General features: G+C 42.7%; 1 protein-coding gene and 1 long non-coding RNA gene across 2 annotated transcripts in view; one reads left to right on the top strand and one right to left on the bottom strand.

The window, feature by feature from the left end:
* LOC142018014 (uncharacterized) overlaps positions 1-2305 on the top strand; it is a 37205-nt gene extending 34900 nt beyond the window's left edge. Inside the window, exon 3 of the long non-coding RNA XR_012646650.1 lies at positions 48-2305. This is a non-coding gene — a long non-coding RNA (uncharacterized LOC142018014). The remainder of the gene's footprint in view (positions 1-47) is intronic.
* BRDT (bromodomain testis associated) overlaps positions 1-12211 on the bottom strand; it is a 45567-nt gene extending 33356 nt beyond the window's left edge. The window contains exons 1-8 of the mRNA XM_075003429.1: positions 11876-12211; positions 11145-11323; positions 8579-8941; positions 6209-6337; positions 5783-5971; positions 3073-3257; positions 2705-2994; positions 2501-2614 (exon numbers count right to left, since the gene is read on the bottom strand). Coding sequence (XP_074859530.1) covers positions 2501-2614; positions 2705-2994; positions 3073-3257; positions 5783-5971; positions 6209-6337; positions 8579-8941; positions 11145-11171 — 1297 coding nt within the window. The 5' untranslated portion in view covers positions 11172-11323; positions 11876-12211. The remainder of the gene's footprint in view (positions 1-2500; positions 2615-2704; positions 2995-3072; positions 3258-5782; positions 5972-6208; positions 6338-8578; positions 8942-11144; positions 11324-11875) is intronic.
* Between the last annotated feature and the right edge of the window lie 294 nt (positions 12212-12505).

The raw sequence follows: 12505 nt of genomic DNA, 5'->3' as shown, positions 1-12505 counted from the left end.
AAGCACATTATGTCAATTGTATCTTAATTTTGACCTTCATTTTCCAGAAACAGTGTTGCAGAGAAGACAGGAGACACAGGAAATGCAAACAAGATATGCTCCTGCAGCACATGCAAAACACTGAGGCAGAGCACAAGAACTTGACAAAGGACACTGCTCAGGTGATGTCACAGTGCAGCTGAGTGGCATCAGAGTCAAGTAAACTTTAACAAGCAAATGATTGACCTGTAGCAGCAACAGCAATTGTCAAAGATGAATGAGGCCATGGCACAGCACACTGAGGTTGCAGCAAAGTTTGTAACGGCCCTTTCTGAGCAAGCCAAGATCCTGCACTCCCTACCTCAGTTGCACAGGGGCTCCCAAACCAGCAGGGCATCATCCGACACCTACTGGCCCAAGTCCCCTGTGGAGAAAGAGTACCCCCGCTCTCCATCGTCAGGGCCCCCACACCCCAGAGGGAGGGCAAGGCTACCCTGCCACTCCCACCCCAAGACCCACTGCAAAAGGCTATTCAAGCACCCTTGAGAAGGGTTCTTTTCCTGGCAACTTAAACCTTTCCTATCCCCCAAAATAAAGTCATTCCTTTCAGCTCAATGGGATTTCTTGTCCTGTTGGAGTGGGGGAAGGGGCAGTGTGGGGAGGGTTAGGGCTGCTAAAGGCACAGCTGGGCCGTGCACCTCCCATGTCTGCAGCAGACGCACAGCTAAGGGAATGGTGTGTGCGCACATGCATGCGCTGTCTCTTCAGTACCTTCTATTTATTAACTTAGCCTCCCTCCCACTAAAAAAAGAGCATTCATTCATTCGAGCATTTATTCCGCATTCTGGCGGAGACATATACAGGTACCATGCGTGTTACAGATTGGTCATAAAGCTGTTTAAAACATCCCTTATTGCTGCAGCCTGAGCATGACTACTGGTGGATGGCAGTGTAGATGGCTGTGAGGAAGCCCTACCAATTGCCTCTGCTTCAGAATTCTAGATGGATGGGAAAGTTGCCTGCCTTGATTCACATATGTTGTAAAAAAATAGCACATTGTAATGGGGGGGGGGGGGATGCTAGCTTCAGCAACATCCAAACAGGTCAAACATCTGAACCTCACTTTCAAACTTCTAAAGGTGCATTCCATGATCACTTTACACCTGCTCAATCCATAATTAAAAAAAGTTTCCTTGCTGGGGTCCAGGGCTCCTGTGTAGGGTTTCATCTGGCAGGGAAACAGAGGATAAAGCAGGGTCCCCCAGTAGAACAGATTGCATGGGCCACCTCCATCACACACTGTAGATCTGCCCACCCCAAGCTGGTTTGCCACTGAATGGTAACGGTCAGGGGTTGCAAACTACCACAGCGGACTTGCCACGCAGTTCTGTACTGTTAAGGCCTGCCTCATCTTGGTGTTGCTGCACTTCAGGGTGGGCACCAGCACATCAAAGTTCCATAAAGGTGGACTTGTGCATGCGGAAGTTGTGCACCCGCTGCTGGTCATCCCAGGACTCCAAAATAACGTGATCCCACCGGTGCGTGCTGGTCTCTGGAGTCCAAAAAAAAAAAAAAATGCTGCTCCACTGTCATTAATGCATTCATGGCAGCCACCAGCACTGTGCCAATTGCAGTCCAAGAACACAGCTGCTGTTCCAAAACACCATCCTTGTCATCAGCAGCAGCAGCAGCACCACCACCCGTAGGTTAGACAAGCACCATTGAGCTTTGGAATTGAAGGACAAATTGCATGACAGCTGCTGTGGTTGCCGAAACAATCTGTGCTAGGAGTTGGAGCGTTCATGGATCCATGCTTGTGCTAGAATGCTGCAGCAGGAGATGGCACAACCTCCAGTTTTGTTTTGTTTTTTTGGCATGGTTAGTGATGTAGCGAATTCTAGGATTCCAAACGTGAAACAACCACACAGACCCAGGGCTAAGGCACTGTGGGGTAGGTACTCCCCATGCAGTTCTCATGCTGTCAAACTTACATGGGGTAATGGGGACACAGAGGTTTGAATTTCAAGAAGCTTTGTGGACACTATCTTGATATGAATTTGAATAAAGTATTTGAATTCATTATATAGCAATTTTATCTTGTAGTGTAGACACAGACTTAGTAAAGTGAAACTTTCTGAAGCATTTCCTTTAGACACTGTCAGACTCAGGATGTCACACAAACACAAACCTTAGGTCTGGTGCAACTGGCAATTCCTATGTCTGGCACCCCTTATTGCTTGAACGTGCTAGTCCCATGAGGCACAAGAGCTTTTGTTAATATTTTGTATAACCCTGTACAGTTTTCTAACAGGTAGTCTTGACAGAAGGAAAAATATTAGTCTCAACTACATCAGAACAGCAATTGTGTTAGTCAATACAAGAAAGGATTCATAAGTCTCACAGGTTAGAAAAGATAGATAGCTGGAAACTTCTTTTCCCTCTAATATTCTAAATGGTATAAATCCCACCAGTTTGATCCTAGTACAGCCCTGAGAAGGGAATCTCACTACAGACATATTACATTTGGTGTTCTGCTTTTTAGGGTTCAACTGCCCATTGACGTCCAGCAGCCTCCTTTCCAGCTCTTGTTTTTTCTCAAAGTTAATTTCTTCTTTTGACTTCTCTGGTTTCTTAGCTGCACATGAAATTTGAGAGAGAAATATTAAGAGCTATAACCAAACTGAAAATAGATCTGGCTAAAACAGAGTCTAGAGTTCATACACACCATGTTTTCTTGGTCTTTTCCTTAAGCAAGCCATCACATATTTCTCTAGTTCTCTAAGTGTTGATGCTTTTAAAGTTTCAAAGTCTATTTCTATTTCATCAGGATTAGAATTTTTCAAGGAGGGCTCTCTCGACTGTATTATATGTACTACTTTCCCAAGCTTATCTCCGGGAAGTTTGTTGATATCTAAACTCAACTGCCTTTTTTCATCATAATTCATAGGCTTGGCACTATCCTCTTCTTCTGACTTGTGTGTCAATGAGACTTGCTGCTTTGTTTTCTTTGACTGACTACAAAAAGAGAAGAGAGTTTATTGCATTGCAAACAGCTTAAAATAAACTTGTCACCCACACAACCCTCACACTTACAGGTTTAAAGACAGGTTTTTTTTGGATTTCCTTTTTTGCTTTAGCTTTTTCTTCTTGTGATTCACATATTTGTGTTTGGATTTTTCTTTGCTTCTTTTACCCTTTTTAGATTTTCCTTTTTTCTTCCACAACTTGGGCAAGGAGGTCTTGGCCAAAGCCCGCAACTGCTGATGAATAGCTTTAAGCTGTCAACAGAAAAAGAAGGAAAGAAACTTAGCATCTTGATAGTCATTAGAGGGAGGGGGAGAAAAAGGAAGGTGGGGGGCTATGGGAGAGTCTTGGCAGGTGGACAGGAACAGACAGGGAGTTTACTTGGTGGTACACCAAGATTTTGGAAGGTAGAACAAATGGGATGAGGGGAACATTGGAAAGTGGGGGCTTGCATTAAAATGCAGAACATTTCTAACAGGTTCATACTGAGGTCTCTTGGCATCCTTGTCCGAGATTTCAAAGAAAAAAAATTGTCTTCCTGCAGAAACATCCCAAAGCTCCTTTTAGCATGAGGAGCTTGGGGCTCAAGTGTCCCAGTGCACCACTTGCCCACCTCCTTATGAGATGGTTCTGTCCAAGGCAGTCTAGACAGGATGAGGGGCAGTCTCTTCCAAAAAAAACAGAACTTAAGTGTGTGAAGTCTTATTGTCTGGTTTTCTAAGATAATTGTCTAGTTAGTTCTGGCTGCAACATTATCAACTGAAACGAGAGAACGCCTGTAGAGACAATGCTTGTGTTTTGTCCAAATGAAATAAAAAAGGAATAGTTCACATTGCACAGATTAAGGACTGATGGATAGGCAGTCTAAATGGAGATACAATAGCTTGATACTTCTGCTTAATTGTTTTGCAGTGAACTAGTGTTACAATAACCCCCCTGCCTTCAGCTGAATGGAGTAAAACACGCATCTTGATGCTGTTCGATTAGTCATCTTTTCCACATAAGTGACTCGACATACTGAAGTTTAGAGCTAAAACCCATCCACTTCCATTAGATTCTGTAGGTCTTCTCTGGACTTCAGCCAGAATTTGTGCATCCTAACAGTGCTACCAAATAGTAATTGTCCTGACAGAACCTTGCAGTGGTTATGCTAGTTAAAAATTGAATAAGCTTTAGCTTAAAAAGAATGGAATATGTTAAGATGCCTTAATAAAAGGGACTGCAATAAACACTAGTAAAACAGAAGATAGATTGGAACTTCTATGGCTGCTCTGAGTTTTGTTAAGGGTTGAGTTTTAGTAGTGTATTAATATATAAGTAACCCATCACTGATGCTTTCTTGCCCACCAAGATGACCGGTAATGTAGCTGCCTTATTCATTCTTATGATTTGGAGATTGCAAATGGGTCTGCTTGCAGCCACCTCTGAAAATGAGAAGTTGAAAACTATCATAGGTCAATTCTGTTCCCTTCAATTTGCAATACATTTTTGGATTTGGACCTACAATCTTAACAGTATTCCACAATTCTTAGAGATGTTGTTTCTCAGGCATTCCCAATAGCGATACAGTAGACACTTCAGTCTTGTTCACAATATTTTAAGATAGCTGAGAATCTTATTTGTCCGCTTTCCACAAAGCAAGCTTATTCTTGATCATTTCAGAATTACTCAAAGACAGAAACAAAGAACTAGATTGCTCATAGGACTGAGCTCAGTTTAGGAGTTTCATTATTATGTCAGGCATTTAAGAGTCCAGGTCAGTGTTTCCTGAAAGCAATTAACATAGGGTGGTGATAAATTGTAAAGTGAAATAGTTTTAGAGAGAATGTACAAGACAAAGGCAGCAAGGGTATTCATGAAAGAAGAGAGTCCTGGGAAGGACACAGTTAAAAAAGGAACAGCTATAGTCTAGAACCACAAAACACAAAGAAATGGGGCAGGACTGCTTTTTTGTTTTGTGAAGAAACAGACTAACATAGCTACTTCTGAGGCTAGAGCCACAGTAAGATTGGAAGCAAAACAAGACAGTAAGTGGACTTAAATTTTAAGTGGCTGCCATCGTAGCTGGTTAAGAGGTGTAAAAAGCCCAGTGGCATTGGGGCTTCAGAACAAGGCAATACCGACTCGATTTAGGCATTGGTGTAGGTTTTATCCAATGCATTAAAAAAAACACACCACACACACACACGGTAGCAGATATCAGTCAGCATCTGCCTACTGAAGGCTTTGAAGCCAGCATGGGGAAAGTTAAGCCTACTGTTAGGGAAACTCTTGTCTCTCACAAAGTAACCACAGTGCAGTATGCTACCACTGCAGAAAGTCATTCTGCACCAGTCCAAAAAAGCACACACTTTTGTATACACATTTAAAGCTCCTTAAGACAGCTTTTGAGTCTAGATTTAGGCTGCTTCTACACATGCCACCTCCTGTCAGAGGTGGCAGGGTAATGAGGCAATTCAAAGCAGGCTAATGAGGCGCTAACATGCATATTCAGTGCCTCATTAACATATCCGCAGCCACGCGAATTTCGAAGTGCAGACTTCAAATTGCAGATTGACAGAATATATGGGGGCAGCTTCGAAATAAGCACCCCACTCTGACATTCCTTTCCTCCCATAAAACTAGATTGGATGCCTCATTAGCCTGCTTCAAATTGCCTCATTACTGTGCCATCTCCGATGGAAGGGGGCACGTGTAGAAGCAGCCTTAGAATACACATGAATGAGCACCACTGAAGGCTATAATAGCCATGCACTTTGTACAAAGCATTGTTGCTTACCTGCTCCTGAAGTTTTGCAAAGCGTCTTGCTCTTTCCTCTTCTGAACCTTCAGCTGATCTTTCTTCAGAGGAGTCATCACTGCTGCCTTCACTAGAGAAAGTGCTTACTGTTTCTGGTCTGGGTTGTGACAGTGGTCTGCTTACAACAGGTTCATCCGGAATTTTGGCAAACTGTATCTCAAAGATATCCTAAAGTACAAATAAAAAGTTTTAGGACCTCTTTTAAAGAAAAGTAAGTTTCACAGCCTGTAATATACCTTTACTGAACTTGATGTCATAGGAGTGGTCACAGCCAGAAGCCACCTAGCAACCAATGATTTCCTCCTCTCTCTCTGTCTCAGAAGCTAGTTCTCTAAAGTGCCATTACCAGAACAGCTACACCGTGGGAACCTTTGGTGGTACAGTTTCATTTACAAGTTCACTCACCTGCAGTTTTCTTGCCATAGCAACTACTTCATCATCAGGAGATTTAAACTTGTAGCAATTCATAAACATTAATCTAATATCCGCAGCAAATTCTTGTGCATCTTTATATTCATAGTTATCCATTTTCTTCTATGGAAGAAACAGAAATATGAAGATGCATTGTAGATTATGTAATTTTAAACACCACTCACCCCTTGCTCTGAGCACAATTGGTTCCTAACTTTCTGCTCATAGGCGAGAACTTGTATTTTAATGAGAATTTAGTATCCCTCTTACATGTAAAAGTTGCTGATTAGCAAGGGAGTGGCAGCACATGGCACTGCTTTTGAAAGCTCAGAGAGCCTTGGGCTGGAGGTAGTTTGGGGCCATGGGAGGGAGGGTTAAAACCTGGTGGTGGGTAGGGTCCGTGGGGCGGGTGGGGGTGTTAAGGCTGCTGCAAGTTGGGTGTGTGGCCAGTGGTGGAGGCGGGGGCAAGCTGCGGTGGGTTAGGTCTGCAGGGGGGTTAAGTCTGCCATGGGGCTGGTCTGTGGCGGGGTGAAGTGGGGCCAGGGCCAGTCCACAGGGCCAGAGCTGGGTTAAGACTGCCACGGGTTGGGTCAGGCTGCCAGGGCCAGCCTGTGGGGGATGGGGCGGGGGGTGGCAGGCTGCCAGGGCTGGTCTGCAGGGAGTTAAGGCTGCTGCTGGCTGGGGCCACAGGGCTGGCGGTGGTCAGGCTGCCATGGGTTGGAGCAATGGGCGGGTGTCAGAGTACAGCTGGTTGGAGCCACGTGGGAGTAGGGCAAAGCTCATACTGGGGTGGGTGGAGTTCACTTGTCTAGTAAACCAAAGGTAAGTATCTGCATCCCTCATTAAGTGAGTACTTGTAAATAAAGTACTCGTTTAATGAAGGATGAGTGAACAGACAGAGACAATGTACCTGGGCTTTAGCACCGAATTAAAAAGAAAAAATTCAGTATCAGAATAAATATGGTGCAGTAGGGTTATCCTTCTGCAGAAATGCCAAAACCATCATTCACAATGGCAAGACAGAGGATATATATGTTGATCCTCTCTAATCCAGTACTCTTGTCTGGCAACATCTGTAATCCAGTATGATTTTATTTAGCCAGACAACCCACTTATAATGGGTGCAGCCAGATTTCCTCCAGTCTCAAAGTTTGTTTACAGCTACCAGTGCTGGCTCTGTGTTCTGTGCTGCTATGTAGCTGTAATTTACCGCTACACGTCTAAGAGCCCATCAAGCAGTGGAAGAATTGCAAATGTTGCTAGACAGTATTGACCTCTCATGGTCCAGCGAATTCTCTCATTCAGCACCAGTCAAGTCCAAAGGGTGCTGGACTACAGAGGTTCCACCTGTACCATGCAGTCTAGCTTATTTGCAACAGAATATTCTATCAACTGTCAGCAATATGATTGCATTAAAGCTAGTATACTAACAGGCGTCAAGTTTTCTGCTGCATTACTACAAACCTTTAGCTAGTGTTCAGTTATAGCTTCTGCACAATCTGTAGTTTGTACTGTAACTCAAGTAGATGACAAACACTTTGGAAATACAGACCAAATTAAAAAAAAAAAAAAAAAACACAAAACAAAAAACACATATGCATTTAAGGGAGTTTCCAGACCCTAATTTAGCTACCTAAACAACTGGCCCAATTTGCAAAAGAACCAAATACAGTGGCAGGGTCAGGAAGTCAGACAGACAGTAGGTTCAACACTTCGGAAACTTTTAAACCACTTAGATACTCAAGTTAGGTCAGGAAAGCGAGCTTTAGGAATCAACATTTGTATCCATTTTTTCAGTTGATGACTGCACTGTCTAAAAGGACTTATTTTTTGGCCGTACTATGCGCACTTACAGTTGAGACATCTTGGTCTCTGAGAATTCAGATTTCATCATGAGAGTGTGAGCCTTGATTAGCTAAAGTGATGCTTAAGTCTCTAACAATTTCCCAGTATCATCACCTGTTTTATATATAAACAGAAGCTATCCAAAAGGCTACTTTGACATGTGCCCCAATGGGTTTACAACCAGTAGGCTTAAAAACTTGGAAAGCTTGCATCACCAGCAGACGTTTGCTTGAGTGAAAGGCTTAACTGTAACTTAACACTCTTACTAGTTTTTGAGCTCAGCTTACCCTACAAGCAAGTTAATGTCTTCACCAGAGAATCTATAACTGGAAATATATAGCCATACAACACATATTGCTGGATATGTAGTCTTTATGACTATGTTCTTTAAGGCAGAAAAAACCCACAATCATCATGACCTTTTTAGGTTCAGTTTAAAAAGGTATATTTAGGACCCTAAATCCCCCACATGAGAAAAAAAAAAAACACAGTATTGTGAATCTAGTCAAAACCCCTTACCTTAATAGTTCCAAGGTCCATAGGGCATTTCATGGCATCAGGGTGGTTACTGAGCCCTAAAGATGTGATGTCTACAGATCTATAGAAAGGCCAAGCATATGATGCATGTTTCTTTGAAAACATTTCTTTAAGCATCTCACTACAATGCTTTAGTTGTTGTGATAATTGAGCATTTTTGACAGCTTCAGGTGGCTGTTGAGAATCAGGTAAGTCTTCCTTTGGATGACCCTCTGGTACACTACATTCACTTTCTCCTCTATATGATATTTTAGCAGCTTTTGGCTCATCAAGCGCGGGAGAAGATTCACAGCTTGCTGTGAATATTGTAGTAGTATCAGCCTTCCTTTTTACACCCTTTTTAACCTTTAAAAAAATTGAGAATATTTCAAGAAAGAATGCACAATTCCATTATAAACAGCAAAAGAGAACCTTGTTTTTGGAAAGACAAGATCATCTCTATTTTTATCTCTGGAAGTGCTGAAAGAGTTTCCATAATTTTATATTTAAGTATTACAATCAAACACCAAAGTTTAATGCTTTCTCCTTTAGAGATGAAAGGAAAGCGTACTACCGTTTAATACTTCTTGCACTCACTTTCAAGTTTGATAAGATCTCAAAGTTACTAGATTAGAAGTTTACACAGGAACAGCCAACAGTGAACAGAAAAGATTGCTTCACTCATATTTGAGTCTTAGAGGCCATGAATGCAAACTTGTAGCACAACGTTAAGCAAAACTTGAGAGCTACCTCTGGTTTGGAAGCGATACAATGTACATACTTGCCATTAACTCAGACAGACACTTAATTTTTATTTTTTCCTGAAACGTCTCTGAGCATGCATGTTTTGAGCATGTTTCGGAATGGTTGAAACAAAGCTATTTAATAGGAAACTATTTGATCTAACCAAAAGAGTCATGTTTTCACACATTTATCTAGAGGGCAGCAATTGTTTTTGGTAACTCACAAAGAGTAGTTCAATCTACAATAGAATGGTTACCTTATAGTCTGGCTATTTTGAAGACTGAGCACTTTAACCATATCATGGACTTTCTTTACATTAAACAGTCATTTTTTTTTGACTATCTAATTTTGAAGTTACATAGACAACATGCCCCCATAAGGGGAAGCCACCTTGTCTCTCAAGCCATCTTTCTAAAGAGAAAAACAGAGTAATCCCTTGATTTACGTGTGGGTTACATTCCCACGCACCCTTGTGTAACTGAGATTTTGCATACCTTGGGGGCTGCTTTTTTCCCCTGGCAGAATGCACATTCTGCAACTGGGGAAATAGCACGAGCACCTGGAGCTCCTTTTTGAACAGTAAGTCCTCGGGTTTGGGGGGAGTTGGGAAGGGTTAAGCCAGGCAGTGGGTTGCAGCAGGTTGAACTGGAGCCACACGCAGAGGGTTTGAACCAGGGCCGGGAGCACCCATGGCTGCCACTTGCCTGGGGCTTGGTTGCAGCTGGGAGGAGCTGCCCACCCTCCAGTAGGTGGTGAGCTGGAATCATGTGCAGGTGGTGAGGACTGAGTTACACTTAGCTCACATTAATGCGAGTTGTGCAATTTCAAGTTTGCCTATTTCAAGGGTATATTGTACTCTAATTCATCTGAGCAAAACACAAGAATTATATATGCAATAATGTTAAATTTTCATTCAAGCACTGTCCTTTATACTGTAATTAGCATTGTGTCACTTATTTAAGAGATCAAAAACAATTCATCTTGCATCTTACAAAATGTAGGTCGTGTTCATTCACAGTGCCTTGCCTTAAAAAGGTGTTCCATTAATTTTGTTCATTGTAATCCAGTGACAGGGTGGACTCACTCCCATGGCATCAGCCCCTTAACTCCTGGGAATTAGCTCCATCCTCATGTGGGGCATCCTGTTCTGATGGGTCTCACCATCCTAACTTCTGGGCCCATGTCTCCCCCTGGATCAGACATCCTCTTTCTGTGCATTGCACTCTGGCTGCGCTACACTTTGTCTCTCCCGCCTTCCAGGGGAGTAGCAGCCCACTACCCTATCACTCACCTCAGTGGTCCACTGGAATCATTGGTCTAGGCCCTTGCTGAAGTGGCCAACTGCAGTCTCACGTGGTCACTCTCCTCCTTGGCAAGCATGGGAAGGAGAGGGGCTCTCCAAGCCCATCTGCTGCCTGGGGCCCTTTAAGTGGCAGCCTCCTTTCACCTTCTTCCGGCTTCCAGTGCCACTTCCCTGGTGTAGCCCCTAGTACCTGCCCTACCTTTGCCTAAGGGCCCTGTCCAGTGCTGGACTCTTCATGTGCTGATAGATCACTACCCAGCTAGGGCCCAGCTCCTTCTCAGAGTTCCGTACAGGGAGCCAACCTCTCCCCCTCCCCAGTACTGCAGGTTCTTTTTCCACAGGGCTTGCTCAGCTCTGATTGGCTGTTCCTCAGGCCTATTCCCTATTGGCTTCTTCTGGCGCTACCTTTAACTCTTGCAGGGCCAGTGTGGTCAAACACCTGCTACAGCTTCTCACCATACAATGAATGGATGTACCAATATCTACTTTTATTCAGTAGCCAGTATCCAAAAGACAACTTACTTTTGTTATAGGTAGTGTGGCTGCCATGAAAGTATTTGATTGAGTCACTGACAGAGGAGCTAGAACAGCTTGCTGTGGTAATGGAGACGTCACGTGAGGCTGCTTAACCGTGCTTTCAAGATGCTTCTGAAGTTGATTTTGCTTTGTGGTATAAGCTTCTGTGTCAGGCTGCTGAACACCTATTTAAAAAAAACAAAAAAAACAAAAAAAAAAACAAACACCCACCATTTTACACCGAGATGCATACTTCGGTGTCCCAACAATTCCAGTTATATGTTCTTATAGAAGTCTCCTACCTCCATCTAGTCCAGTCTGCTGTTACTGTAGACAACCCACTCAATCCAATTGAATATTTCAAAATAATTTTTGAATTCCTTCCATAAAACATTTCCTTTTACAAAGCTCCCATTCATATACCCAAAGGCTACATTATCTTATTTTCAAATGCTACATTATTTTATCTGTCATACACAGTTATTTCATAACAAATAGAAAGCCAGAAGGCTCCTGACCCGCACATCTTTGTTCTAAGCACAGGCTTGCATTCCACCTCTTCAGCTTCTTTTCTTGGAAGTACATTCAATTTTGCCTACAGTGAGTGAGTGATGGAACAAATGCAGTGCAAACCTGCTCCTTTTACAGAGCAGCTTTCATAGGAAGGATAAACAATTTTGCCTATACCTGGACTACTGTAACTAGTAACTGTCAATGCAGAGAACAAGGTAACTTACCAAAAACTCATTTAGCTAGAGCTGGGGAGGGTATTATTGGCACACTGAATCTGCTTAAGCCTTGAAGCAGTGATATATTTTTGCCTGTCTCTTGCATTCCAGGAATAAAGTGGCAGCTGTCATCTTGTGACAAAGTCCTGACCCTGACTGCTCCACAGCCAAATTTAGTAGCATTAGGTTTTAGTCCAAGTAGTCGATTGCTTACAGTCACCATAAAATTTTTTTGTCATTCTACAGACGTGTCAAGAATATCAACCTCCCCATTTGATGTTCACAAAAAAGTTATAAATTGACTTTGAACTGTTAGCAAGTCAATATATTAACACTGTATGCAGTCTAGTTTTTACCTTCTTGTTTCTTTCCTTTTCTCTTCCCTTTGTTGACAATCACCGTTTTCTCTTCAGAAGGCATTTGTGCCACTTTCTGCATAAATACTTTTTCTAGCTCTTCTGCCATAAAAACAATGTCATCGCCTGGCTGCAAGATATGTTTGTAAGTCACAGAACATAGGCAATATACTTCAGTAATAAATTCATGTAGCTTTGTAGTACACCCAATGTTCTGTAGCATTAGGCATTACAAACTTACTAGCAATCTGAAGTCAGACTGTAGGTTTCTAATTCAAGGCTT

This window comes from Carettochelys insculpta, chromosome 9 (assembly GCF_033958435.1).
Source record: "Carettochelys insculpta isolate YL-2023 chromosome 9, ASM3395843v1, whole genome shotgun sequence".
NCBI lineage: Eukaryota > Metazoa > Chordata > Testudines > Carettochelyidae > Carettochelys > Carettochelys insculpta.
The sequence above is the reverse complement of the archived record's forward strand: the minus strand, read 5'-3'. Positions and strand labels throughout refer to the sequence as shown.